General features: G+C 54.5%; 8 protein-coding genes across 8 annotated transcripts; 3 read left to right on the top strand and 5 right to left on the bottom strand.

The window, feature by feature from the left end:
- Positions 1-83: 83 nt before the first annotated feature.
- On the bottom strand, positions 84-2,336 carry C8A04DRAFT_25522 (tRNA synthetases class I, catalytic domain-containing protein; the record flags this gene model as incomplete). Its single annotated transcript, XM_062779597.1, has 6 exons — positions 84-164; positions 237-1,219; positions 1,272-1,383; positions 1,432-1,592; positions 1,647-1,837; positions 1,900-2,336. 6 exons carry the CDS (start codon positions 2,334-2,336, stop codon positions 84-86), a joined length of 1,965 nt encoding a protein of 654 aa, XP_062639977.1.
- Positions 2,337-3,504: 1,168 nt separating this feature from the next.
- Positions 3,505-4,528, top strand: C8A04DRAFT_9623 (uncharacterized protein; the record flags this gene model as incomplete). The annotated part of the gene is made up of 3 exons (XM_062785549.1): positions 3,505-4,163; positions 4,240-4,255; positions 4,334-4,528. 3 exons carry the CDS (start codon positions 3,505-3,507, stop codon positions 4,526-4,528), a joined length of 870 nt encoding a protein of 289 aa, XP_062639976.1.
- Positions 4,529-5,673: 1,145 nt separating this feature from the next.
- Positions 5,674-9,250, bottom strand: C8A04DRAFT_25520 (armadillo-type protein; the record flags this gene model as incomplete). The annotated part of the gene is made up of 3 exons (XM_062779596.1): positions 5,674-5,697; positions 5,766-8,754; positions 9,078-9,250. 3 exons carry the CDS (start codon positions 9,248-9,250, stop codon positions 5,674-5,676), a joined length of 3,186 nt encoding a protein of 1,061 aa, XP_062639975.1.
- Positions 9,251-11,461: 2,211 nt separating this feature from the next.
- C8A04DRAFT_9687 (concanavalin A-like lectin/glucanase domain-containing protein) lies at positions 11,462-12,450 on the bottom strand (the record flags this gene model as incomplete). Its single annotated transcript, XM_062785581.1, has 3 exons — positions 11,462-11,544; positions 11,641-11,864; positions 11,984-12,450. The coding sequence occupies 3 exons, from the start codon at positions 12,448-12,450 to the stop codon at positions 11,462-11,464; spliced, it is 774 nt and encodes a 257-aa protein (XP_062639974.1).
- A 1,996-nt stretch (positions 12,451-14,446) lies between these two features.
- On the top strand, positions 14,447-15,026 carry C8A04DRAFT_25518 (uncharacterized protein; the record flags this gene model as incomplete). Its single annotated transcript, XM_062779595.1, has 2 exons — positions 14,447-14,539; positions 14,727-15,026. The coding sequence occupies 2 exons, from the start codon at positions 14,447-14,449 to the stop codon at positions 15,024-15,026; spliced, it is 393 nt and encodes a 130-aa protein (XP_062639973.1).
- Positions 15,027-15,294: 268 nt separating this feature from the next.
- Positions 15,295-16,852, bottom strand: C8A04DRAFT_34798 (S-adenosyl-L-methionine-dependent methyltransferase; the record flags this gene model as incomplete). Its single annotated transcript, XM_062782954.1, has 3 exons — positions 15,295-15,704; positions 15,781-16,446; positions 16,504-16,852. The coding sequence occupies 3 exons, from the start codon at positions 16,850-16,852 to the stop codon at positions 15,295-15,297; spliced, it is 1,425 nt and encodes a 474-aa protein (XP_062639972.1).
- A 1,486-nt stretch (positions 16,853-18,338) lies between these two features.
- Positions 18,339-20,480, bottom strand: C8A04DRAFT_34797 (fungal-specific transcription factor domain-containing protein; the record flags this gene model as incomplete). The annotated part of the gene is made up of 6 exons (XM_062782953.1): positions 18,339-19,158; positions 19,220-19,825; positions 19,881-20,105; positions 20,170-20,270; positions 20,339-20,358; positions 20,411-20,480. The coding sequence occupies 6 exons, from the start codon at positions 20,478-20,480 to the stop codon at positions 18,339-18,341; spliced, it is 1,842 nt and encodes a 613-aa protein (XP_062639971.1).
- A 1,519-nt stretch (positions 20,481-21,999) lies between these two features.
- On the top strand, positions 22,000-25,450 carry C8A04DRAFT_9643 (fungal-specific transcription factor domain-containing protein; the record flags this gene model as incomplete). Its single annotated transcript, XM_062785559.1, has 4 exons — positions 22,000-22,176; positions 22,263-22,785; positions 22,854-23,589; positions 23,650-25,450. The coding sequence occupies 4 exons, from the start codon at positions 22,000-22,002 to the stop codon at positions 25,448-25,450; spliced, it is 3,237 nt and encodes a 1,078-aa protein (XP_062639970.1).
- Between the last annotated feature and the right edge of the window lie 67 nt (positions 25,451-25,517).

Genomic DNA, 25,517 nt, shown 5'->3' with positions numbered 1-25,517 from the left:
CATATGCGGCGCGAAATATATGAATCGCCAAATGCCGTGACCGAAATCATCTGCTAAGTCTACCTCACAAGACGAGATCTCAACTAGCTCTTCTCCTTGTCCTCCTTCAGCGACACTATCCGGTTCAGCACGATCTTGTCATCCGTGCTGTCCGAGTCCATAGCCTAGGAGTCAAGTTAGCAAATCTCTCGCCTCACACATATTAACATATGGTCAGAAAAACGTTGAAAACTTACAAAATACGCAACCCGCATTCCCTGGAACCTAACAGACTCCGGCCCACCCTTACCGAGCTTGTCCTCCCCAGCGGCTTCAGGCCACGGCGCCCGAGCCCTGACTTCATCAAACCCAGATTCAATCACGGCGTCGGGGTAGACAATCTCGCTTTCCGGGTTGAGATCGTTCAGGTACCCGCCCTCCACGCCAGCCGGGTTATCCGACTTGAACAGCGGGTTGTACAAGCGCACCTCGCACTTGCGAGACCCCGCGCTTTCGCCGGCAGATACCCACTGGATGAAGGTCTTCGGCTTCTTTATCTCGCGGTCGAACACGGCGCGGATCTCGGTGACTTTGCCCGACGCCTCGTCCTTGGTGAAGCTGGTAGCTTTGATGGGGAAGGGCGCCTGCAGGAGGCCAACAGTCTTGCCCGGAGCCAGGCGGAAGTAGTCCTTGCTGTCAACCTCGCGGAAGTCGGAACGGTCAATGTACACAGTCTTGGTGAACTTGATCTTGTGCTCGCCCATGGCGGGGTTCTTGGGTGAGAAAGGGGCCGTGAGCTCGGTTCCGTCGAACTCGTCGGCGTCTTCGATCACAACGGGGATCGGGTCGAGGATGAGCATCAGTCTTGGAACCGTCCGTTCGAGGTACCGCCGGATGGTCTGCTCGAACCGGGAGTTCTGAATAATGCTGTTGGTAGTCGTCACACCGAGCTCGTTCACAAACTCGAGAATAGCCCCGGGCGGGACACCCTTCCGGCGTACGGCTATCAGGGTGTGAAGGCGCGGGTCATCCCAGCCGCGCACGATCTTCTTTTCCACTAGCTCCTTCAACTTCCGCTTGGAAAGCACGGATCCCTGGATGCTCAGTCGGCCGTATTCCCTTTGCATGGGCTGGAACTCGACGAGCTGCTTGTTCAACCATTCGTAGGAAGTCCTGCTCAGGAAGAACTCGACGGTGCACAACGAATGAGTGATGCCTTCGAAGCTATCGCACAAGCAGTCTAAGCGGTGTTAGTACACAAAGTCCCCAACTCCCCATTAGCATGCGCTTACGAGTGAAGTCATAGGAAGGGTAGATCTTCCACTTTGACCCCGTCCTGTGGTGAGGCTTGTCCAACACGCGGTATGCGGCAAGATCCCACATTTGGGGGTTGCCATCGGTGATCTAAAATATCAGCCTGGGAACGCTTGGTCGTGAATCTTGGGGACCTACATCCTGCTTCATGCGCAGAAACGCTTCCCTTGGCTTGTACTTCCCATCGCGCATGTCCCGAAATTTCTGAAGGTTTTCGTCTGCAGACTGCTCGGCGTGCTTGCATCGGTATCGCGGGCTTGTCCCCTTTTCACCGCCCCGCTGGAGCTTGATCTCCTCATCTGTACTTTGTCAGCAGTATGTTCGAGTGCTGACTTCGTCGAGTCGTAGCATACCACCACAGTGACAGACATAGGCCTTATCAAGCTTAATCAGTTGCTCGGCTAGCTCATACAGCTTGTCAAAGTTGTCGCTGGAGTAGGTGATCTTGTAGGGTTCGAATCCGAGCCAGCGGACCATCTCCTCGATCGCAGTGAAGTAGACCTCCTCTTCCGCCTCGGGGTTCGTGTCATCGAATCTAAGGTAGCTGCAATACAACACACAATGTTAGAATGAACCAAATTACGTCGCAGACAGGCAATCACATACCACTTGCCACCATGGTATCTCGCAAACCCAAAGTTGACCGCAATAGCCTTGGCATGACCAATGTGAAGGAACCCATTGGGTTCAGGGGGAAACCGTGTAAACACGGCCTTCTCAGGCCGCTCGTTGTACACATCGTTAAGGAAGCCCTGCTTGAACATGGCATCGGTGTCGATTGGAGCCTCTTCGACCTTCTCCTTCGGCTTTTTCGGCGCAGCACCCTCCTGGGCGGCTTTAGACGCAGCCGGCGCATCCTTGACCGCGTCTTTGTTCTTTTCTTTGGCAGCCTTCTTCGCCCGTTTCGCCAACCGCTTCTTTAGCTCGCCCTTGGATACCCAGTCGCCGGTTTCCTCGTCAAGCTGGAGCTTCGCACCGCCTTCGGCCGGGGCTCCACCACCTAGCTGGAGCTTGGCAGCAGCATCGGCAACAGCGTCCGCCATGTTTTGAGGTATTTTGTTCAGGTTTAGCTGTATTTGCAGACCGGTTGTCGGATCGGATAGTGAGAGCGTTGCCGAGTTCGGTCGAATTGAGAGTTGAATCGAGGGCCTAGAAGCCAATTGTCCACCGAGTAATGCTGGGCGAGAGTTGCACGCGTCAGGCAAGGTGCTTCCCAAACAGTTGTGACACCGAAACTCACTTGTCAATACCGACTCGGCATACAATGAGGCGGATATGTGCTGTTATCTGAAGGCGGTCTCGGTGAGTCAACCCCGGAGCTTGTCGCGGTTGGACCCGGCAAAATTATTGGAGGGGTTCCGTTGGAGGGGCACGGCAGAAAGGAGGGGCAAACCTTTGCAGCCCCACGCGACCAAACAACCATCAGCAGGGGTCCGATTCAGCACTTGTCTTGCCCAGGCCAGCCCGATTGCGATAAACCCAGGCCTGTTGTGCAGCGGACGGGCGCGGGGTCAGTGCCCACCAGGGGCGATGCTGCAGAGCATGGTCCAGACCGTTGAGCTTCCGTTTTCGGGTGGGACAAGCATCATGACAACCCCGCGACGTTCTTTCCATCCTTGTGCATGTGCTGCATTGACTTTTACAGTTTGCATGCATCACACGTACCCCCCCAGACAAACCTTTGCCGGAGCCAACTGCACTTCCATCTCAACCCACTGACGGGGTTTTGACCTATGGCTACTCCAAAGCGAGCCTCGCCCTGCAACAATCAACCGTGAGCCGCATCCCCGCATTCTTCATTTGCTCACCCACGCACAGGCTTCCAAATTTCCTGTCCCGGAAACTTCTCGACCTCGCCCGCCCGAAATTGGTTGCCTTCTTCTGCATCGTCCGAGGCTTTTTGTGCTGTGCCTTGCGCCTCTTTTCCTTCCGCACACCATCACCTAGGAAGGTTCCTACAAACTGTCATTTTCCTCCCTGGTAACAGCTAGGCCCCGCACCGGTCGCCGATTCGATTCACCTCTTCGAGCCCTTCGATCGCTCGCGACAAACAGGACAAACAAAGGTCTTTGTTAACGAGTTTCGAAAACCCTCCACAACAAAAAGAACAATACCAAAATCACCCAGGCACCGATCCAATCCACAACTCACCCCCACCACACACACTCACACACTACATCGATGTTCCTTCGGAAACCTCGCACCACCAAAATGGCACTTATCAAAGCCGCCGACATCCCTTCGCTCTCTCTCCTCTACAGGCTGCGCAAACTCTCGCCTGCTGCACCCGGCACGGAGCTCCCTCCCACCCATCTGGGCCCCAAAACCGATACCCCCCTCCCAGCGCCGTCTAAATCGTTCAACGACCGCGTCGGTCTGCTGCGTGGCGACATCACGTCTCTCGTCGTGGACGCCATTGTCAACGCGGCGAACCGCTCGCTTCTCGGAGGCGGTGGCGTCGATGGCGCGATCCACAGGGTTGCCGGTCCCGAGCTTTACGACGAGTGCCAGCAGCTTGGCGGGTGCAAAACTGGTTCGGCGAAGATCACTGGGGGCTACTCGTTGCCTTCGCGCCATGTGATTCATGCCGTCGGCCCGATCTACAACCACTTGAGCCCGGACGATTCTGAGCGCCTGCTGACGGGCTGCTACACGCGTAGTCTGGAGCTGGCTGTAGAACACGGCTGCAAGACCATCGCCTTTAGCGCCATTAGCACAGGAGTGTATGGCTACCCGAGCCGGGAGGCCGCGCCGGCAGCTCTAGGCGCTATTCGCAAGTTTTTGGCTGGGCCGGATGGTGCCAAGCTCGATAAGGTGATCATTGTCACTTTCGAGATGAAGGACCAAGACGCATACAAGGAGTATATCCCGTAAGCTTCCCTCTCGCAGAATTACATTTCAACTCGCGCCCTCCAGCAACCTCTAACTAACACCCCTGCTCCACAGACTCTACTTTCCCCCGGTAACCAAAGACAGCGCCAGCCCAGCATCCGACGAGGACAATACCGAGGAAACATCCGCGAACAAACAAACCTCCGAGAGCCACCAGAGCACCAAGAACACCGCATCCCCCGAGAAATTCAACGGCACAAAACAAACCGAGGCCGAACTCGACGCCGAAGCTCAAGCAGTCGCCAACGAGCTCCCCAGCGCCCCCACATCCGAACCCTCGTCCTCCCGATCCCCCGACGAGCCAGGCCACATCGACAAGAAACAGAAACAGTCGACGGACTAAGCAGTCAATGCCGGCCGTAGAGCAAGGGATAACACAAAGGAAAGGAAAACCCGGAAAACCAAAACAAGGCGTTGGGTGAATGCTGGTGCTTAATACATATATACGACCCGGAAACGAAACTAAGGAAAGACAAAGAAAACACGGCCCCACAGCTACTTCCTCATTACTTTCCAGGTTTCACCACCTGGCTTCGAATTGTTTGTTTGTTAGTTTGTTTGCTTTCCGCGGCGTTTCGGATGGATGAACGGACGGACTGTTGGGCGGAAGACTGGATGGTCTTGCGAAAGCGGCGTTGGCGGCATGGGAACGACTAGGCTGGGCGGGAAAACATGCGCTAAGGTCAGGAAAAGAAAAGGCTTTAACAGATGGTATTTCGGCCTGGAAAGGGGGCTGGGGGACTACCGCTTGAATTGTAATATGCCTTGTTCTCTTTACCTAGGCAATCCTAAATTTTTCTCATCAGGTCGCCTAGGGGATCAGGGGGAGGTGGTCGGCATATAGATTTCCCTTCGGTTGCCCGCCTCGGTTTGACTGTAGAATGATACGACTAATAATTCATGTGATGAGTAAGATTCGATAGTCATGGATGCTTCTGATACCTTGTAAATAGTGATGACCGGTGAGGCTAACTCGGTTAATATTTTATAGTCGATTAACTTAAACTATGCCCGGCGCTGCTCCATGAAGAACCTCGTTCAAACTCTCAAACAGCCAAACTACGTAATACAATCCACAAAATCATCATCACAAAGACAAACACCAAGGCATCAGATACATAGACATGTTATCATGATCTATTTTGTCCTCTAGCTATTTGTACGAGAACTCCCGCCCATCCGTGGTATCTTTTCCTTCCAGTCAAAGCGAAACGACGAACCCAGACCAGCCGATCCCAGGGTCTCCAGTCCCGAGAGAGGACAAGTCCTCGTCATCCATCATCGCCAGACACACAGATACAGAGCAGGGTGCATCAGAAACACATTATCAGGCATCCCTGACGCAAGAACATAAACGACATAATCCCATTAAGGCCAGACCATGCAAACCACCCCGAACCCAGGAAGAAGGAAAAGGAAAACAACTTTTGTATAGCCGATCGTTCACGCTAGAATCATGAGAAGGAATATCATCAGAAAGCGAGACGCTCAGTCGTCCTCGTCGCTGAAGACCTGTTGGGATGATAGTTAGCAACTGTGTGAGGACTATGAGGGTGATGGTGTTAAGGGGATGAACATACCTCCTCACCGCGCTTCCGGCGGGCCATGCGCTCCTTCTTCTTTTTGCGCGCCTCCGAGCTGGTAAGCTTGGCCTTCTTCTTGGTCGACTCAATCTTGTTGCCCATGGCGTCGAACTTCTCCTCCTCCTCAGCATCGTCGCCCTTGAGACGGGGGCCACCGCCCTGGCCCTGGACCCAGTTGTGGCCGGAGGGAGTCATCTTGCCGTCCATGACAGCCCAGACTTCCTCGGTTAAGTCCTTGGTGAACTCGGCGCTGTGGGTAATGATGATGACACCACCCTCGAAGGCCTTGAGAGCCTTCGACAGGGCACCCAGAGAGTCACGGTCGAGGTAGTTGGTAGGCTCGTCAAGGACGATCAAGTGAGGGCGCTGCCACGAGCAGGCAGAGAGCACAACCTTGACACGCTGACCACCGGAGAGACCACGCATGCGCGAGTGAGAAACCAACTCAGCGTCCAGGCCGAAGTTGGCGCAGTGAGACTCAATTTCCTTACGGACCAGAGGGCGGAATTGACCAGAGGCAAGAGCCTCCTTCATGTCGACGTCAGCGACCATCTTCTGGTGAGAAGCCAGCAGTTCGCTGCGGGGCAACCAAGCGTTGTCGGCGGTCATCATGGGGACCCAGCGCTCGTTCTTCATGCCAACATTCTCGCCAAGAGCGAACGAGCACTCGTACTCGTAGCTGTTCTTGAACTTCCTGCGGCTCTGGATGCTGAGAATGCGGCGCTGCGTGCCCTCGACCTTGAAGATCTTGTTCATGGCCTCCTCATCGGCCTCGGTGATGATCTTGTTGGCACGGTCCATGGTCTCACGATCCTCACCAGTCTGGAAACGCCACTGGATGTACTCGGAAGGAGTCTTGTCCAGGTGGTTATCGATGTGGGCGAACGCGTGCTGCTTGATGTACGCGATGCGGATGTTCTCGTGCTGGTAGATCTCACCGGCGGTGGGGATGAGCTCACCAGTGAGCACGTTGATGAGGGTCGACTTGCCGGCACCGTTGGGGCCAATGACGGCAATACGAGAGCCGAGCGAGCACTGGAAGGTAATGTCGGAAATCTGGGGCTTCGAGGTGCCAGGGTACTGGAAGCTCATCTTGGTGGCACGAAGGATGGCCTTGGCCTTGGTCTTGACACCCTCGAGGAAACCGGGCTCGGGGAACTTGAACTCGATCTCAGAGGCGCCAAGCTCGTAGTAGGACTTAGCCGAAGGCACACGGCGCACAAACTCCTTCAGGTTGCCCTTGTAGCGCTTGAGCTTGAAGCGCTCGTAGTGGACAATGTGCTGGCAGACATTGTCGAGGAAGCCACTATCGTGGGACACGATGATGGAAGTGCAGGGGGAGTTCTGGAGGTACTCCTCGAGCCACTTCACGTTCTTCACATCCAAATGGTTGGTAGGCTCGTCGAGCAATAGGATATCGGGGGCCTCGAAGACGGCACGGCACAGGGCCAGCTTCATCTTCCAACCACCAGAGAGGGCGGTGATCTCGCCCTTGATCATCTGCTCGGTGAAGCCGAATTCCGAAAGCTGCTTGACGACATCCTCCTGGGTGGTGGCGACACCAGCCTCGCTCAGCTTCTTCATTGTCCAATCTATGGTCGTCATCTCAGTATCGGCAGAGTCCAGGTCGTGCTCGACGAAGACAGTCTTGACCTCGCTCTGCTTGGGGAAACCCTCGACCTGCTCGTTGTTGATGGCGCGCATCAGAGTAGACTTGCCGGACCCGTTGGGGCCGCACAGGCCGTAGCGCTGGCCACGCTTGAGACGCAGGCTGGTTTGGTTGAGCAGGATCTTGGCACCGTAGGCAAGGGAGAAGGTGCAGTTGCACAGGTCCTCACCCTCCTCCTCGTCGTCCTCCACCTCATCAGCGTCGGCAGCGCCGGGGATGGCGCGCTTGCGGAGGGTGTCAACAACACCCTGCGACTCGCCCTCGCCAACGACAACGGCGATGTAAGGCTTGACGCTCTCCGCCCACGAGGCAGAGTCGGTGGCCTTCTCGTCAACGAGCTGGCCAGCGATGGCCGCAGCGAACTCGAGGACAGGAAGGAACTTGTCGAAAACGGCAGCATGCTTGCCAGTGAGAATCTCCTTAAGGTGACCGATGATGGTGGAAATATCACCATGGTTGCGGACCTCAGGAATCTTGCCGTCAACAACGTTGCCGACGCGGACCAGGGTGTCAAGAGCCTGCTTGGTCTTCTCACGGGCTTCGGGGTCGGCAAGGTTGTCGTAGTTCTTCTGGAGACCGGGCATCATCTTTGGCAAGAAGGGGGCGACAATGTTCGGGTCGTCGACGAGCTTGCACATGTTGTCGACAATGACAGCCGCCTTACGCTTGATGGCGGTCTCGCGCTCAGAGAGACCACGGTCGAGCAGGGGAACCATAAGGGCGAGAGTGGGCTCCTGAACCTCCGTGACGAAGGTGGTGGCACCGAGCAAGTGCACCGTCTCGGGGACGTTCTCCGGCTTGGCGATACACTTAATGAGCTCAGGAATGAAGCGCTCAATATCGCGGTTGACAATCAACTGGCAGACCTTCTCCATGGTCTTGTAGGCGCGGTCCTTGACCTCCTTCTTGGTGTCCCACATGGCCTCAGAGACCACTGGGATAAGGTTGGGGACGAGCAGCGCGGTCTGCGAAGGGGCAGTGCGAATAAGGGTGTCAATGAAGTCGAGCACCGTCATCTTCTCGGGCCACTTCTGGGCGTTCCGAAGCGAGTCAATCAAGGCCGGGAGAGTGGCCTTGATGGCGTTGGGGTTGATGGCCTCAGCAATGGCCAACGCAGCCGCAATGGCGGCATTCTTCACCGCGGTGATCTTGTCACCAGCGCCCGCAAAGACGCCAGGGAGGAGCGCAACGAGGTAAGGCTCAACATTGGCAGAGACCTCGGAGTGCTGGGCAATAGCCTGAATGGCAGTGAGCGCCTTCTCACGGGCGCCAGCGTCCTTCTTGTTCGCGAGCTGCTTCTTAAGCGCCTCAACGGTCCTGAAAGAGGCATCACATGTTAGCCCCGATTTTCTCCAAAATTGAATCGGTGCGACCCATGAAAAATTTGCGCGGCAAATCAATTGAGGCAAAATCAATGACCGCCGCACTGGCGGTCATTATGCGCAGCGTGCTGCAACCGCATGCGGTAAACCTAGGCTAACTCCGCCACGACGGATAGCCGGCGGTCGCTTTTTTTTTTTTTCTTCTCGAAGCGCGGAGCAGCAAGGTTGAGAATAACCCATGCCCACCAAAGCAAATTCAAAAAAAAAGCGAGGGGTTCGCGGGGTTGATGGGGCAAAGCGGGGCGTCCGTTATCTTACCTGGTGGGGGTGTCGAGGTCTTCGATGCGGCCGTTGATGAAAGTCGCAAGAGCACCAGCAGACTCCTTGATGGCATCGGCCTCCTTGGAGATGGTAAGCTTCTGCATCAACTCGTCAAGAACCTTGACGCTCTTAGCGTTCTCGGCCGAAACTTGGGAAGTGGCGGCAGGCATGATGGCGATTTTTGTGGTTTTTTTTTTCGTTGATCTATCGGGTTGATATCGAAAAAGAAGAGACCGAAAAGTCTATCGAGATCGCGAATTCCGGAAGGAAACTAATCCGCCGTCTAATCGAAGTGGGAAGCCTCGTCTATCGGGGTATCCTGTCGGGCGACGGGTGAGCCTGTAGACTTTCGATGGAGAGTCGAAATGTCTACTCTATCTTGGCCCTTCTAGTAGAAGTCACAAGAAAGTAAGGGACAGAGTGGAGGGCGTCCGCAAGGGAACAAAACAGTGAGGAAAAGAAACAGGAGGGAGGAGACCTGAAAAAAAGGAGGAGGGAAGATTCCGCGGGTGGTGGGATGCCAGGGAATTTAAAAAAGGGAATCAGTGTGCACAGCCCTTGGGAACCCAAAAAAAAGCGTTGCCAGGGTCGCTGAGCCCCACTCAGGCAAGAAAATGGAGGGGTAGCGGCGCCGAAAACTTTTTTCTCGCCCTTTGCCTCAAAATTTCTTGCATTTCACGCCGTCTCACCGCCCTCCGGTGGAGCCGAAACGGGGAAAGTGCATTCTGCGATAAAGCGATAAGCGGCCCTGCGAGCAGGGGTCGTCCGTGCCCCTCCTCGAGTCGGGATCGCTCGCTCCTCCAAACCAATCAGGGTGGGGGTAATGCACAGGCATGGCAAATCGGAGAAGGCGAACGTTGCCTTTCGGATGAAACTTGGGTGCCCGGGACTCTGATTCGGGCGGGCATGACATCCCCGGCATAATCTAAGGTTCCCCATGGGCCGCTTGCCAACTGTCAGCTTGACCTCACTGCTTGCCGCGATGGCTTTCCAATAAGGTCACGCCGATGCCTAGCTTCGTTGGCGTTAACTACGTGGGCAAACTGCATCCGCTGTCGAGTCTGGCGACTCGATGGGACGGTCTGAAAGTGCCATCTTCGCGGTGTTTGGAGGTTCTCTTCGGAGTTTGCCAATGGGCAGCGGCAACAGCGAGACAACAGTGCTTCGAGAAGAACCCATTAGCCTCCTGAACCGTGAGGCGACCCCATTCTTCGCCACTAGAATAAGCTCGACTAGACAAGGCTTCTGTCTTCTGTCTTACTGCACGTCCCAGAATCACGAAGAACCCAGTATGGACCGACCTAGAACCAGGTCTCGTCCCTCTTCCCCGGCTCGAGTGTACATGTACATGGTAACAAGTCTCCTGTCGTTTTGTCCATCAAGCGATGAATTATTGAAAGGACAAGCAGACGCAGGACCAGCAACGCGGCATCGCATGAAAAGGGCCAGATAACTCTTCGGCACGTGGCGCAACCAGTGGGCAATCAGGTGCAGGTGGGCAGCATCGAGCACCCACACCACTTTTCCTGTCCACCCAGCGGCACATCGGGCAACTCGTTAGCCGCAGCTCACCGCATTTTGGACCTCCCCAACAGATGTCCATTGCGACTAATTCCAGCGTTCGCAAACGCGGGAGACTTCTTCCTCATCCCCATACTTGGTTCATGTTCACTCGGCGGCAGGCGTCAAAATCCGGGGTTGCGTTTAACCCCTGCTATTCACGATAAGATTTTTTGGCGGGGTAAACTTATCGCTTCGCCTTTTTTTTTTTCTTCACCAGCGATTGTTTCATGAAGGCATCCTGGTCGGTCCACCCCACGTTCGCCAAGACCCGGGAATGAGATCGTGGCGTCTGTGGGTCCGGCTATTGCCACTGTGCAAGGGCCGCCGTTGCCATTCCTTCAACGGAAGTGCAGGAATCCACTTCGAGTCTTCGAGACTGTGAGAGAACTGTATTTTCGCCCCTGAAAGACAAGCCCGTCCATGTCAGTTATGGCATATTCCGAATGACATATTCCGAATTGCATCAACGGCAGCAGTCTTCTTCGAATGACGGCTCGATGACGAATGAATTTCCCTCGGCCGAGGTAGACGCCCGATCCAAGCCCGGGTTGACCCTAGGTAATCACATCATACAGAAACATGAATTGAAAACTTGGTAACTTTGCCCTAAGTCTATCAAATCATTGTGTGTTGACCTGCGCATTTACACAATCTTGAAAAGTAATGTGCATTGTTCCTCTATTCTATTCAGCGTTGGCCAGTCATTGCTCCCACCGTCATAACGAGTGTTTAATTACATCAACTCTAAAATTCATATCATAAAATGAAATCGAAACAAGAAAAGAGAAAATATCAAACCAACGATAATTAGCCCTGCTTCAGGTATCCATGCTTGCCGTAAAACTTGAAACGGTGAGCTCAGTCGGGCCACCCGTAAAGGCCTCTGAGCCGAAGTCAAAAACTATCACAAGGGAAAATCCCAGTTAGTAATAATTCAAACCTATCACGGTTCACATCATCATAAGGAACAGGGCCTTCAACTCCCCAGTCAACATACCAATCAAGTTCTGAGTCTCAGCCGGAAATCCGTCATGATCCGTGACATAATCGAAAAATTCCTTGATGTCGCCGCTGAAACTGTCAATTTGGCTAATCGCCACGAAGCTGTACACACGCATGCCGTCGCTCTTGTTGCCGACGTAGTAATCCCAGTCGTGTCCGGCTAGTGTCGCGCTGGCATCAGTCGAGCCGATGGGTTGGATGTCGCCGTATTTCGCGAGCCTAATTATCAAGTGTTGAGTTAACTCACAGTTCCGTTCAACCAAAACCTGAGTTGACAACTTCACGACACGGAAAGCAAACCAGAAACGGGAACAGGGCGATTTGGTGACAGAACTCACCAAAGCATCAACTCATAATCCCCCCCCGTCGTCTCCCGTTCCGGATCCTCATCCGTAAAAAAATCATACGCCACATTCGCCCTGACCCCCTCCGTCGTATTATACGCCCACTTCACCTCCGTCTCCAAACCCCCAATCGCCGCGATCGTGTGTCCCCTCTCCACCTGCAACCCGGAATACGCAAAACTCTTCACATCCGTCTCACCGCCCTCCCACGTCCAAGTCGTGTGCCAGGCGACGCCGGAGGATGATGCGGAATCGACGTAGGTGCATTGGGACCCGGAGGTTGCGCTGGAGGCGCCCCAGTTGTTGTTGTTGACTTCGTAGCCGGAGCCGGACCAGTAGCCGGTTTCGGAGCAGAGGGTTGCGACGGATTGGCGGGGGTGGAGGAGGGGGATGGGGAAGGCGGTTGTGATGGGGATGAGGACCGCGAGGAGGAGGTGGTAGAGGAGATTGGTTGATGGCATGGTGGTGAGTGATGGCTGTTACTGGCGTGTGTGTATGTGTGTGTGTACCAGAGGACTGGGTGACGAGGTATGTTGTCCTCCCCCCTTCTTGTGATAATGGCGGTTCTGGAATGTTTAATTTTGATCACTGGCACACGACGTTAATTGTGATGAGCAGCGGAAAGGGTCTGTGGGTAAAAGAAACATAGGTATTGTCTTCTTCTATTTATCCCTAACTTCTCCCCGGCTGTCTCAGCCCACACACCCCGAGAGAACGCTCAAAGGGTCCTGAGGAATTCAGTAGTAGAGCAGATCAGAGCAGAGCAGAGTCAACAACATTCACGATTGTCCGAAACCTCACCTCGAGGTGGTTACGCGGCCAGGTGATCCTACCCATCAAAGGCAATCCCTCTCGGATCGGGGTACCACCTGGACTCGCTCGTTGACCGATTCCAGACGTGTCCATAAATGCCGCGTTGGCAGTTGGCGTGACGCCGGCCGCCACTTCCACGTCTATAGCCCGGAGAAGCGAATCTGTGTCACGCGCGGTGTCCTTATAACGTCTCTACTCCCCCTCTTCCTCTGTTCACCGCCTAGTAGGTTCTCAAACATAAAACTGTAGTGAAGCACGCCAGAGTATCGCAGCATTTCTTTCCTAGAGTCTAGCCCCCCGGACCTCCTGAGGATCTCCGTGGTTTGTCCCATCGGGAAAGGTAACGCCAACTATGCGGCGGCCGCAGATGTCTCAGTTGGCGCCACCCGAGTCGTGGGGATGCGGGAGGGTAGATACAGGTCGCTACCAACGAGTTGGTTGGGTTCCGGGTTCCTGCTTGATTGGTTTGATCTTTGGCGAATGGTTGGTAGGTTCGACTACTAAATGATGGGAGTATATGATTGGTAGTGGCAAGCGCAAATTGTTGTTTGATAGGTGAGAGAGTCAAACTAGAACCTGGATTACGACACGGTAGATCCGGATTACCGATGCGGGGGTTTTGTAGACAACGCACAGCAAGCCACGGACTCTGTAAACTGAGACTCGGTATACCGGGTTTAGCCACATTCCCCACGAGAAGTGCGGCGCTAATCCGAGGGTGCTGGCTTGTACTACCGCGCCGGCGATCGCTTCTTTACACCTGTCGAGGAGGAAAGAAGCTGACTAGCTAGCGGTGGATTGGTGGTTTGGTCATACGGAGACATGTTACAAGCAATATAAACTTACACTTGTTGCGTTAGCTGTACGTCGCTCTAAAATAGCAATGGAGTTTAGTTACCGTAATTATTTTATTGTTTTCCTTGGATATATGTACTCCATGTATCCATTTAACAACCAATTGACTAGTTATAGTTACTGTCTGTCAACAAGCGTTTCTCTCAAATTGACAAAGGAAAAAAAGAAAAGGATGTAAAAACAAAACTCCAAATGCTCACTGCCCACTTCCTCCGGGAGGAAGTAGACGGCTACGAAAATCCTGAAGAATTTTGCTGTGGTGCCCCCTCCCTGAATCAAACTTAGGAAGGGGAGCAAGCAGGCAGCGGTGCTGCCCGCGTCCCCCCAAATGCGCCATCCGCGGTTGGCCATTTGCCGGATGGGGGGGCTGTTGGAAACTGGTAGCGGAAGGGTGGGTTATAAGGGCTGTTGGAGTTGAGAGGGAGGGAAGGAAGGAAAGTGGGTATAAGCCAAGCTGAGGTTAGGTATCCTTTATTGATGTTTCTTATTTATTAAACTCGGGTCTCGAGAAAACTCACGTCTCAAGAAGTGAAATAACCGCTTTCTTCATTATTCAGCTTCGTGTCTAAATTGGAGCAGCCTGAATAGCACCGCCTAGACCGTCGACACCGGACGGCCGAACGAATCAGCCCACCATCTCCGTGACGTCACACCATGCCAACCCACACGACATCATCTCTGGTCTCTTAACTCCCTTTATCCTCCCTCATTCTAGCTTCTTCAACGATTAAGCAAACCATTTACCAAACGTCCAGACAATATCTAGCTATCAAACCGCGTCTAATCATCATGTCCTCCAACACCCCCCAAAACCAGCCCGGCCAGCCTGGTCAAACCGGTCTCTGGTCCGGCCATGCCGAGTACATCAAGGGCGCCGCCGAGGTATTTACCCCCTTTTCTCCCCCCTCATCATCCCCCTCCCTCTCAAAATTCAAGATCATCCCCTTGGGGCTAGCCTTCCTACAACATACCCCTAAACCCCACTCCATCCTACCTTATTTCCCAAGCTTTTCCCCCCAACGCAACATCCACAACCCCCTACCACACCATTAACGTAAGTCCCCAAAAGGCAGCAGTAGGAACCATAACAGGCTCCCAAGCCTGGTCGGCCTCCGGCGCGCAAGACAAAGCGCACGCGCGTGCCTCGCTCCAGGCTGCAGCAGGCCAACGCGATCCAGCCACCTCTGGCTATGGTAGGGCCGAGGAAATTGCTGGGCGCCTGACGGGTTGTGAGGGGATGCGGAGTGAGGGGGCTGCTAGTAAGGGTGCTGCGGCTGGCGGTAGTGGAACGGGGGGTGGTAGTGGGAGTGCTAGTGGCAGTGGGACGGGTAGTTCTGTTGGGACGGGGGCTGGGAAGAGGAGGGATTGATTAGTTGGGAAATTAGGTATGTCAAGGCTGGGTAGAGGATTGAAGTTTAAGGGGATATGAGATGGGAAGGGGGTTGTGTAAGTAGGCGGGTAGTGAAGGGACTTACCCTGACTGTTCATTATATTGACGTTTAATCGGTGTCAGATATCGTCGTTCGGTAAACTGGCTTCAGACACATTCACTCAAAATGTCTACATAATTCACTATGGCTCCTAGATGGCCGATAACCTGCTTCCACCATCCAGTGCCCAACTTCAGCACTCAGACCCTACCCAGCCACACTCAACCCTCCAGCTAACCTCATCTCCACAACCGCATGCCTCGTCTCCCGATTTTGGTACACCTCAGACACTCTCATCCCCGCCATGTGCGCCAACCCTCGAAACTGCTCTAGCGAGCGTTCCTTGCCGCCAATGGCCAGCATCGAAAAGTCCTTGAACGCTGCGTACAGCGGTACCGGAGGTTTACCCTGCCCCTTTTCCTCTCTCACTTCTGTTGTCTGTCCTCCCGCTGTCACAGATCCGGGTTCAGGCGCCATCACATCTGGATGCAGCTGCTCTGAAATGAGGACGCGCGCAGCTGGGTTGGTCATGGCGTGGGCAATGTTGCGCAGGATGGTGGCCGCTACGGGATCCGAGTAATCACGGAAGATATGACGAAGGTAGTAAACAAAGGCACCTGGTCTCCGGTTAGTTGAGCTTCCTAAGAGAGAGCAGCGGTGCAAAACATAGAAAAGAAAGGGGAGGAGATATACCTTTAACGGGCGCCTCTTGTAAGAAATCCATCGCCACCCATCTCACTCCCTTCAACAACACATCCCTTTCCCCGGCCTTCCCTGCGCTAGCCACCACCTCATCCAAATCTTGTACCACGCAATATTCCCCCTTGATACTCGGGAACTTGACCAAGAAATCACTCACAGTATGGCCATCTCCGCCCCCAACATCCACCCACATTATGTTCTCATCCTCTGCCCTGTCCTCGCCCCTGCTTCTCCCCGACTCCATGTGCGTCCTCACCACATCCTCCACCACCCTTTCCAGCCCATCTATTGTCGTAACCGGAACCCTCGCGCTCGTCATGCGCATCGCCATCCCAAAGTTTCTCAACGCCACTTCATCCCTTTTCAACAATGAAAAGTAATCCTCCTCTGGGTGGCCCGCCAGGTACGAGGTTGGGATGTGAGCAGGCCCAAGCGGTTCGACGCGGCCATAGGCGTCAAAGTAGTCTGGAAGGATGGTAGAAACAGCGGCGACATTGTTGAACATCAGGGAGAACATGGCGCACATGGGTTGGCCGGGGCGAAGGAGGGCCGAGGTCGGCGTGTGAGATAGGGAAGGGCCAGAAGTCTGGGAGGATGTGGAAGACGCGGGATGATGAAGAAGGATGTGTGCAGACGTAAGCATCGAGGCAATCCGTGCTGCCAAGTCGGGTTAGTCATGACTTTCCGTTAGAGGAGAGGAGCGGGAATACATACTGAGAAGCTGCACATCGACGTTCACCTTTGTCGAGAGCTGGGAATACGAGATGCTCTCGCCTTTGCCCTCCGGAATAACTTCAAAGCAACCCCAGTGAAGAAATAATCTCACCGCCGAGACGACCGACATGTTGGCAAACCAACCCATGATGGTATCACCGGGCGGACGAAGTAAAGCCGCCAGCTCAAGGGCTGCCGTGGCCGCCTTGATCCCCGCGGTGTCGTCATGACCGAGTTGCGAGATGTTGTCCGTAATCTTGGTGCTAAGCTCTTGGAGGTAAGACTTTTGGACTGCGGGTCCCTGAGAAGCATGCTGCGGGTTGGTGATGGTGTTGCTGCCCCTTGCCATGTTCTCTGTCTGTGTGCTGTTATCGACTGGGCCTTGTCTTAGCCCTAAACTACCGTCCCGCTTGTGCTTTTCTTCAATATCGGAAATCGGGCTGAGGTCTGGCGTTGGCATGTCGCGGTTTCTCGGCGGTATGCCACCGGGGGCCTCGCAAAGCTTGACAAAACTCTCCATTGTCTTGATCGCTTCGATCGCATGTCCCTTTGCAACTTGGAAAACGGAGACAGGATCGTCCTGATACCTGATTTCTCACGGCACAGGACCAGATTTCCGTCTTAGAAAAAGACCTATCTGATAAGGTCCCCGAGACACGTCGTAGGGTCAGCGCGGTACTTGCGGAGAGGATGCACGGCAGCGAGGTACGTGTTGGGAGCTATCAGTGTAATCTGGCGGGAAATGCAAGCGTCCGGTGTCATCGGTGGTAGGTGAGACTTGGTGTGACCAGCATGATATTGGGTTTGGATGTTATATATCATCTCCGTTCCCGGCCTTCCGACTATTTCGTTGACTGTGCTGTTCGGCCGTGTCGTTGGCTCACAAACGGACACCACCAATGGCCGGTTGGTACCCGCTAGTAAACGCCGGTTTTCCTTAGTATCCCTCACGACGCGGTTTGTGCCCGGCACCCCCCTTCGGGTTCCGGGACCGAAGTGGCGGGTCGGGAACGTAATGGTCAGACACCCCCGAGACTTTCCCCTCTTCCCGCACTGTCATGCCGCTTAACAGGGAGAGCGGGCCGTGGTCAAGATCTGGAGCCAGCGTTTCTCAGTGGACCCAATTCCGGCTACGCCATCCGAGCGGAATGCGTTCCGAGGGATACGGCAAGGCTTGGAAATGACTTCAAACGTCGATATGCATAATTACCTTTCCAGCCTGAGACTTCCCACCAGAAACACCATTCATTCGGTTACATGATGCAGTCACCCGCCCGAGCAAGCCACGCGCTTCACTATGCACGAAGACGAAGTAGCCTTCCAGTGTTGCTCCACTTCATTTCGGGCCGGTAACACCAACCTGCTAGACGAACCCGGCTGCATGATGAATCTGCATTTGATAGAATCGTCCTGATTGACCCCTGACTTAGGCGCCTTTGTCCGCAACTAACAACGCTTAGAGGCAAGCCGCAGGTCGCAGTGCAGGGCGGTCGGTCAGCTACTCGACGAACGCCGAAAGTGCGACCCGAAAGTGCGCAGAATGATGAAGGGACCGTTCGGGCAATGTTCTTGGTACCCGAGCCCTCCGAAGCCCCCGGACCTCAGGGGAGAGCAAAGCCGGCCCGGGACATCCGCAAAGGGAGCTTCGTCCGTCTCTTTCGCCGCTAAGCTTAATCTTTTCTCGCTCTCGCATCGCGTTACTGAAGAACCCGCGCCCGGAACCTATCGTTTGGCCTTCATCCTGTACATACTGTGCAACCGAATTTCCCAAACGCTCTGTGACTTGCGTTCGATAAAGGGCGGTTGAACTTGGCGAGCAAACCAAGCGGCCCAGCCTACCACCGGGCACCCACGGCTCCGTCTCTCATGCTCCGTCTGGTCGACAAATTCGTCCACACCTCAGAGGAGATCATCTCAAAGCTGTTCCTCAATGCTAGTGCGTGATCCCACCGGTTCCCATACAGTCCGAGTGTAAGTTTGACCCTCTCCAAACAGCGCAGGCTGCGATCCAAGTTGTCGCCCGAGGATCTGTCTAGTCTGACCGGCCTCGGAGGCGCAGAAACCTTTCCAGGGGTTTGCGGGGGGACTGGGATATTTGAACCTGACAGAAGGATATCGCCAATGTCGCGAAGCACTGCGACAAACTGCGATCCCATGAAAAAGACTCGAAGAGCATCGTGGTAGGTGTAAAACGCCGAGTTGGCGGATGAACTGGCAATCTCATAAATGCGGTCAATGTACGAGATGACATGATCAAAGATCAACAGCCTCCCATAAGCTGGGACTTGAGCACCCCTAGCGCTGGAAGCGATGCAGTACACATAGCTGTAACGCAACTCCAGATCGAGCAGCTCACGAATGGTCGACGGGAGGTCGGGGGGTAGTCTTTCTGACCACTCCCACATTTCAAAGTACTTTTGCCAAATGAACGAGGTGGCATCCGGTAGGGGCTCCGCTGGGTTGCCCTGATAGAGCGCTTGGTACCAATCTGATTGCAGCTGACGGAGCCTGAAGAGGGGGACAGAGGCGTCCTGGGACGGTTTGGTCATTGCACCGGCCGCAACGGCGCCACTCGCAGGTGCTGGTGATGGGAGCGCCACAGAAGCAGCGGCGTCGTAGAAAGAGAATGCGCGAGCATGGGTCATGCTTATTGCCCTAGGACATTGTTAGTAAGGGATTTCGGGAGGAACAAGATGAGTGCAGCATCAATCCTTACCTATCGAGGGCGTATACGCAGTAGAAAATCCGCCGGCGCTCGTCCAGTGCATCGGGACTAATCTGCTGGCTGTTTGGTGGATCTTGATGCAACCCTTGGTCAACCACAGCACGGCACGCAAACCCGATTGGGTGCCAGCTATCGAAATGGGCCGGGTCCAGCATCGAGTACTGCGTTAGCAGCAGCAAAGACTGGACCTGTGTCCCATAACCTGGTCTTAGCGCTCGGTCGGCATGTGGCAAAGCACGAGCGACAAACTCAACGCCGTTCTGGTAGTGTTCATCTTGGCGGTTGCGGCTTTGTCCCACAGACGAGATCGCGAGAACCATCCAGAACAACCAGTACTCAGAACTCCGAATTTGACGCGGCCGTTCCTGGTAGAGGTCACTGACTAACGCGTGCAGAGTGGTGCCGGGGAATGCTGGGTAAAGTGGCAAGACGCTGGTCTCATAAAATTCGACCAGGCTTCTCGCCGTCGCTTCTGGTGGGAGGTTACCGGATTCTGGCTCTGGAACCGGCTCATTGGTAGACGCTGCTAAAACCAGGCGTGCGAACGTCATGTTCGACTCGGACGGCTCAAAGTCACGGGTGGTTGTATTAACGGCGCTGCAAAGACCTTTAGTCTAACTGTCACGTCAAGCAATCCCCAGAGGGTACTTACAGATAGCCAAAGTCGGACACCAGCGTGTTGATATCGGCATTCTCTTGGGTCCGAGCCGCTTTTCGATGGATGGCTGCTCGGATGAAGGCAAGGGAATCTTTCCGACCTGGGTCGGCAGTTTGATGGTCCTCGGGACCGTGTAAAGCTACGGATGCTTTGGTTGAGCGCGCGTATGTGAGTCTCCTCTCGAGCTTCTCTATCCTAAGCTCCAAGGCGGCGACATAGCTAAAGCACAGGGGTTAGTTAGCCACACGCAACGGCAGCCTCGCAAGACAATTCAATCTCTCACCTCCTTTCCTTGCCGCGAGCAAATTGGTCATTGGCTGCGGTACAATCTTTCTCCCGCCCGGCTCTCTCGCAAGCTGTGCAAGCTGGAAGTTTGTTGTCGCACTGGCGAAAGTGTTAGTCGAGCATCCGCGTGGGACATCCATGACACGGAAGCGGTGTAGGTCAAGTACCTTGACTTTGGCAGAACGACCTGATAGAAAGAATTAGTGAAGCTCAAGGGATGACTTTCAAGAGATTCTTACATCTTGAGCAAGCAGAGACCGGTCTGGAAACCTTGAGTAGAGGGCTGTCTACCAAGCTTGAATGAAGCATCGTGAAAACCACCGCCAAACTGCGACGGTTCAGAGCGTCCTCTCAGAAATCGGTTTCTATCTGAGGATCACAAGCTAGGAACAAAATGTTGACATATATCGTTAAATACGCAGAAACAGTTCAAATCCGAGTTCTGACGGAGATGATCTTTGAAGGTGAGGCAACGCCGACTGGGTCTTGGCAAAGCGCAGTGAGATTCCTGGTGGGAATATTCCGTATTGCGCTGCGGGCTGTCTGCGGCGGCTGGTCAAATGAATGTTCCACCAACCTATGAGCCGGCGTAAAAACGCATCCGGACTCAAGCAGATCGCGTTTCGTCACTGTGTCTCTGAGGTATCTCTACGTCGCGACAGAAGCGACTTGGGAGGGAGTGGGCGAGGCCAAATGGGCGCACGAGTAACAGGCGAACTTCAGCTCCGTGACAAAGTTCCATGAAAATCAAACAGAATTATTGCGAACAATGTCGTGTCTCGGTTTCTCTTGCTCCAAACTTCATTAGGATCGACTTGGTGGGAGCTGCGATGCTTCTTTGTGGTCGTCGGTTGACAGGAACCAAGGGACGGTGGCCCGTGCGTCATGTGACCTCGGACTCGATGAAGATTCCCAAAGACACGTTCCGGTTTGTAGAATTTAAGGAATTAAAATATAACGCTATTTCTGCGGTTATATCATCGGTCCCTATCTCACAACCACCGTTGTAAACTCTTAAGTTTGGGCAAAATTCAGGCGACCCCAGCCCCTTTTCCGGTGTCAATATTTTGTCGCGACTTCCTTTTTGGTGGGGCGCGCTTGCGAAGCTTGGATCGGACAGCCCCGCAACAACCCGGCCAGCCGCCTGAAAGGTGGGGTAAGAGACCTGAGACGACCCTGGCGCCCCACTCTGCGCCGGCTTTGCCAACCCCGCATCGATTGGGGCTTCTTTCTTTTCGAGTCTTGGATTTGTGATGAGGATCGACTTACGATGCGGACAGAAATTGACAGAGGAAATACGAAAATTTCAAACTTGAGGGCCTGTTCCACAATGCTTGATGGATGAATTTCAGCTTCGGGCTGAAAAGTGACGAGAGACGGCCGCTTTAAGGTCTCAAGAGCAAGCCCTCGACTTGCATTGATACTCGGCAGGACCCGAATAGGCAACTAGCGAATCAGGGAAAGCGCACGAGGCGGTCGAGTGCCAAACCCGCCCTAGGTGACGCCCCAACTGCAAGCTTGCATCTGCCGAGCTCAGTTGTTCCCTTTTTCCACACCCACGATGTCCCGATCGAGGCTTCACTCAACGTCATATCAGTCGACGTGGGCTCGGCCCGGTAAATGTTTCAAACGACGATGCGAGAAGTGCCTGTGACCCGGATTTCTGCATGTTTCCTGGAGTCGAAACCCTCGAACCCCCATCACCACTTGGTCACTCACCACCGCGATTCCCTAGTTCAAACGTGACATTTCTGCGCAAACACTGCCGGCACCGTTGTCTTGCAGAGCTTTGGGTCGGGAAAGGGCATAGCCACCGCCGGTAGCATCAATGGACCCTGCCGCCGTCTTCCACCAGTCGCTGGGCTCGGTCCTCCCGCCCCAGCACTTCTTCGCCGGGAGACCTCCACTGCCGGGGCCGTATCCATGGGACAGTCCTGAGCAGGACGCACATGATGCACCCCACCGCGTTGCGCATACCCTCACGGCATGCTGCAGATGCCGTCAAGTAGGTTCTTTCTTTGTATCTTTTTCTCCCGTTGTACACAGAGCCCCGCCGAGGATGTCCCCGTCTAACTGCCCTTGTCAACACAGAGGAAAACAAGATGCGACCCCGCCTTACCACGATGCCTTCCTTGCGAACGATCCGGCGCGACGTGCGAGTACTACGACAGCACCAAGGGGAAGCGGATCAGTCGTTCCTACGTCGTCAGTCTCCAAAAGAAGGTGCGCCAGCTCGAGGCTGAGCTCGCCCAGTTCACGGACCAAGATGGGGATGCTTCCCACGAACACGACGACATGGTGTTTCCCGGCGGCATTGTTCGACTCGACGAAACCGATGAGATCCCACGCTACCTTGGGCCCAGCAGTGGCACCGCTATGACCCGTCTTTTGATGGAAGAGGCAAAGAGATATGCGGAGTCACGGAGGATAGCCAACCTGATTCCTGCTGTGCTGGCAAGGCGGAGAGACCGTATGCAGAGCATCGTGATGGGGAGTAGCATCAGTGGGCCATCTGGCAGGACAAAGAGCTACCCGGCGCACAGTATCATCCCTGCATCTGCCTTGCCTAGTAGGGAGATTGTTGATGGCTTGGTGCGGGCTTTCAACGATAGGAGTAAGATAACCCGCTTGCCCAATCTGCGACCGATGGGGATATGTGGCCATGCTAATCCTGAGGAACAGTTCAAGTGTTTACCCCTATTTTACACGAGACGATGTTTGCGGAGGACCTAAATGCGGTGTTTGCAGGTGACGCTGACCCCTACAAACACTTTGTCGTCAACATGGTGGTAGCCATTGGTTTGCAGAGAGTGGGCAAATACGCCGGGCTGCCCGACAGTTACTATCTCAACGCAATGCGCCGATTTGAAGATGTCGTTCGCCCTCAGGACCTCAAGACTCTACAGTGCTTGGTTTTGATTAGCCAGTACTCACTCATGACGCCAACGAGGACAGCGACTTACTACGTTACTGGCTTAGCGACACGGATCTGCCAACAGATGGGCCTGGGCGACGAACGAACGATAGGGGTGGGCGTCTCAGACCCACGAGCTCTCGACGTGAGAAGACGAGTGAGCTGGACAGTCACCGCGCAAGAGTTTGGTTTGGCCAATACCATGGGCCGCCCCAATGGGTTCGCCAAGGCCGACGACTTCATGAATGTCAAATTCTTCGAAACGGTCGTGGATGAAGACATCACACCAGAAGGAATTCGCCCTGGTCGCCCTTGTGAGGGAAAGATGGTTGCTGTTCATTTCTGCAAGATGAGAATTTTACAAGCGGAAATTCGCCGGGTACTTTACGAAAAGAAACGACCAGAACCGGCTCATGAGACCCACCCTTGGTTTCTTCAGATGGAACAAAGGCTCACGGACTGGCTGGAGGGGTGTCCTGAGAAACCCGCATGGTGCAAACCTTGGTAAGATTTTGTTTTGGATCTCTAGCCACTGGTGGGATATTTGGTTAACAATAGTGACAGGCTGCAAGGATGTTACCACGGCATGGTCATTTCCCTTTACCGTCCCTCGGTGCAACTACCCAAGCCGAGTACCAACGGAGCTGCGAAATGCTTTGAAAGCTCCCGTACCATTATCGATCTAACTTGTCGACAAATCCAAGAAGGCACCGTTGACATCACCTGGGAGTCGTTATTATCCGTCTACGCGGCCTTGAACGCTCTACTATGGTCTATCTCGTACGTAGATGTACGCAACAACCACAGCCGAGAAGTTGTTCAAGATATTGTAGCCGCAGCTCTCGAGGCTATCAAAATCTTCTCGGATCGCTGGCCAGGGTCAGAGTCCGCCGTTCAGTTGTACACGGTCATAGCAAATGCGTGCCTTCAAAGCTACGATATTGAAGAGGAAACCCCTTCGCCACCGTCCAGCAGCCAACTTGGAACTCCGGTGTCTCTAGCCGGCCCCTTATCTCCCGAATCAGAAGGCTCCAGAAACACCCCGACTCGTCAGACACAGCCGCAGTCAGCGACATCACTGTTCAATAACTCGTCTCCATTCGGATACGTGTTCGACGGAACTACGGACCCACTGACCACGCAGTTCACCTTCGAGGATGACTCTTCACCTTTCCAACACCAACCGACGTTCCGCTCTAACTCAATATTTATGAGCCCGTCCACAGACGCCAACGGCCGGCGACTATCGAACCTTGCACCTGACTCTAGCGATGCACATGCGCCAGCGCGAATGGGAACCACACCACCGCCTTTATTAGTGATACCGAAACAAGAGCAGTCACAGCTCATAAACACCCCTCCGATGAACACGATTCCCACCCCCCCTGAGACGCTCACCGCGTTATCAGCTCAGGCTCAGGGTGTTCAAGGTGCCCATACTTCACCGAGGCTAGCTACCACAGCAGCGGGTCACGCCAGTCCAATGCAGACACCTACGCCTCACCATGTAAACCCAGTGCCGGGCCCTCACCAAACTCCGGCTCCGATGGTCCAAGTGAAGCAAGAACCACTCGACATGTATCCTCCGACCTTTAAGAACCACCAGCAGCAACCACCACCACCACAACCACATCCAAGGCAGGCAGCCCAAAGACCGCCTCCACCAACTTTCATCAACCCCCAACATCCCGTACCACACTCTCAGCAACAGCCACAGCACCAGGCCTCGCAACATCCCCCACCACGGCCGCCGCCATCTCACGGCCCAACCGACTGGTACAACCCCCTCCCACCGTTCGTCCCGCCCAACGTCTTCTCCACCGGCAACCCCTCACCCTTCTGGAACGGAAACCCGAATCCCTTCACCGGCGAAATCGCTCCCAACGGACACCAACCCCACGCCCCCGGGGCCCCTAACGCCAACCCCAACGCCACAAACTGGAACCTCGGTTTCGGCGCAACGCCAAACGCAAACCCTCAAGACGGCTTCGCTCCCCCAGGCGGACCCCCTAACACCACCACCAGCAACAACAACACCCTCTACCCGGGTCCCATCCCAAGAATGTCAGGCGACTATTACCATCCCCACCATCCTCACAACCCCCATCATAACCCGGCCGACTCTGCCTTTTTGAGTCTGCGGCAGGGAAGTCTCAGCCATGAACAGCAGTTGGAGCTGATGGATATGCTAGAGACGGACGGGATGAGTGATATTGACAGTTTCTTGAATTTGGGTATGGGGATGGGTGTTGGTGTAGGTGGTGTGCCCGTGGGTGGTGTGGGTGGTGTAGGTGTGAATGTTGGAGTACCAGGTCAAGGTCCGGGACAAGGACACGGGCAAGGTGGAGGTGTGCAGTGGGCTTAGGTAGGGGTTTCTTTCTATTGCTAAACACCCTACAGCTTGGACGTAACTCGGTGTTTTGCTGAGGGTA

The sequence above is a fragment of the Dichotomopilus funicola genome (assembly GCF_033296635.1).
Source record: "Dichotomopilus funicola strain CBS 141.50 unplaced genomic scaffold C8A04scaffold_7, whole genome shotgun sequence".
Lineage (NCBI taxonomy): Eukaryota > Fungi > Ascomycota > Sordariomycetes > Sordariales > Chaetomiaceae > Dichotomopilus > Dichotomopilus funicola.
The sequence above is the reverse complement of the archived record's forward strand: the minus strand, read 5'-3'. Positions and strand labels throughout refer to the sequence as shown.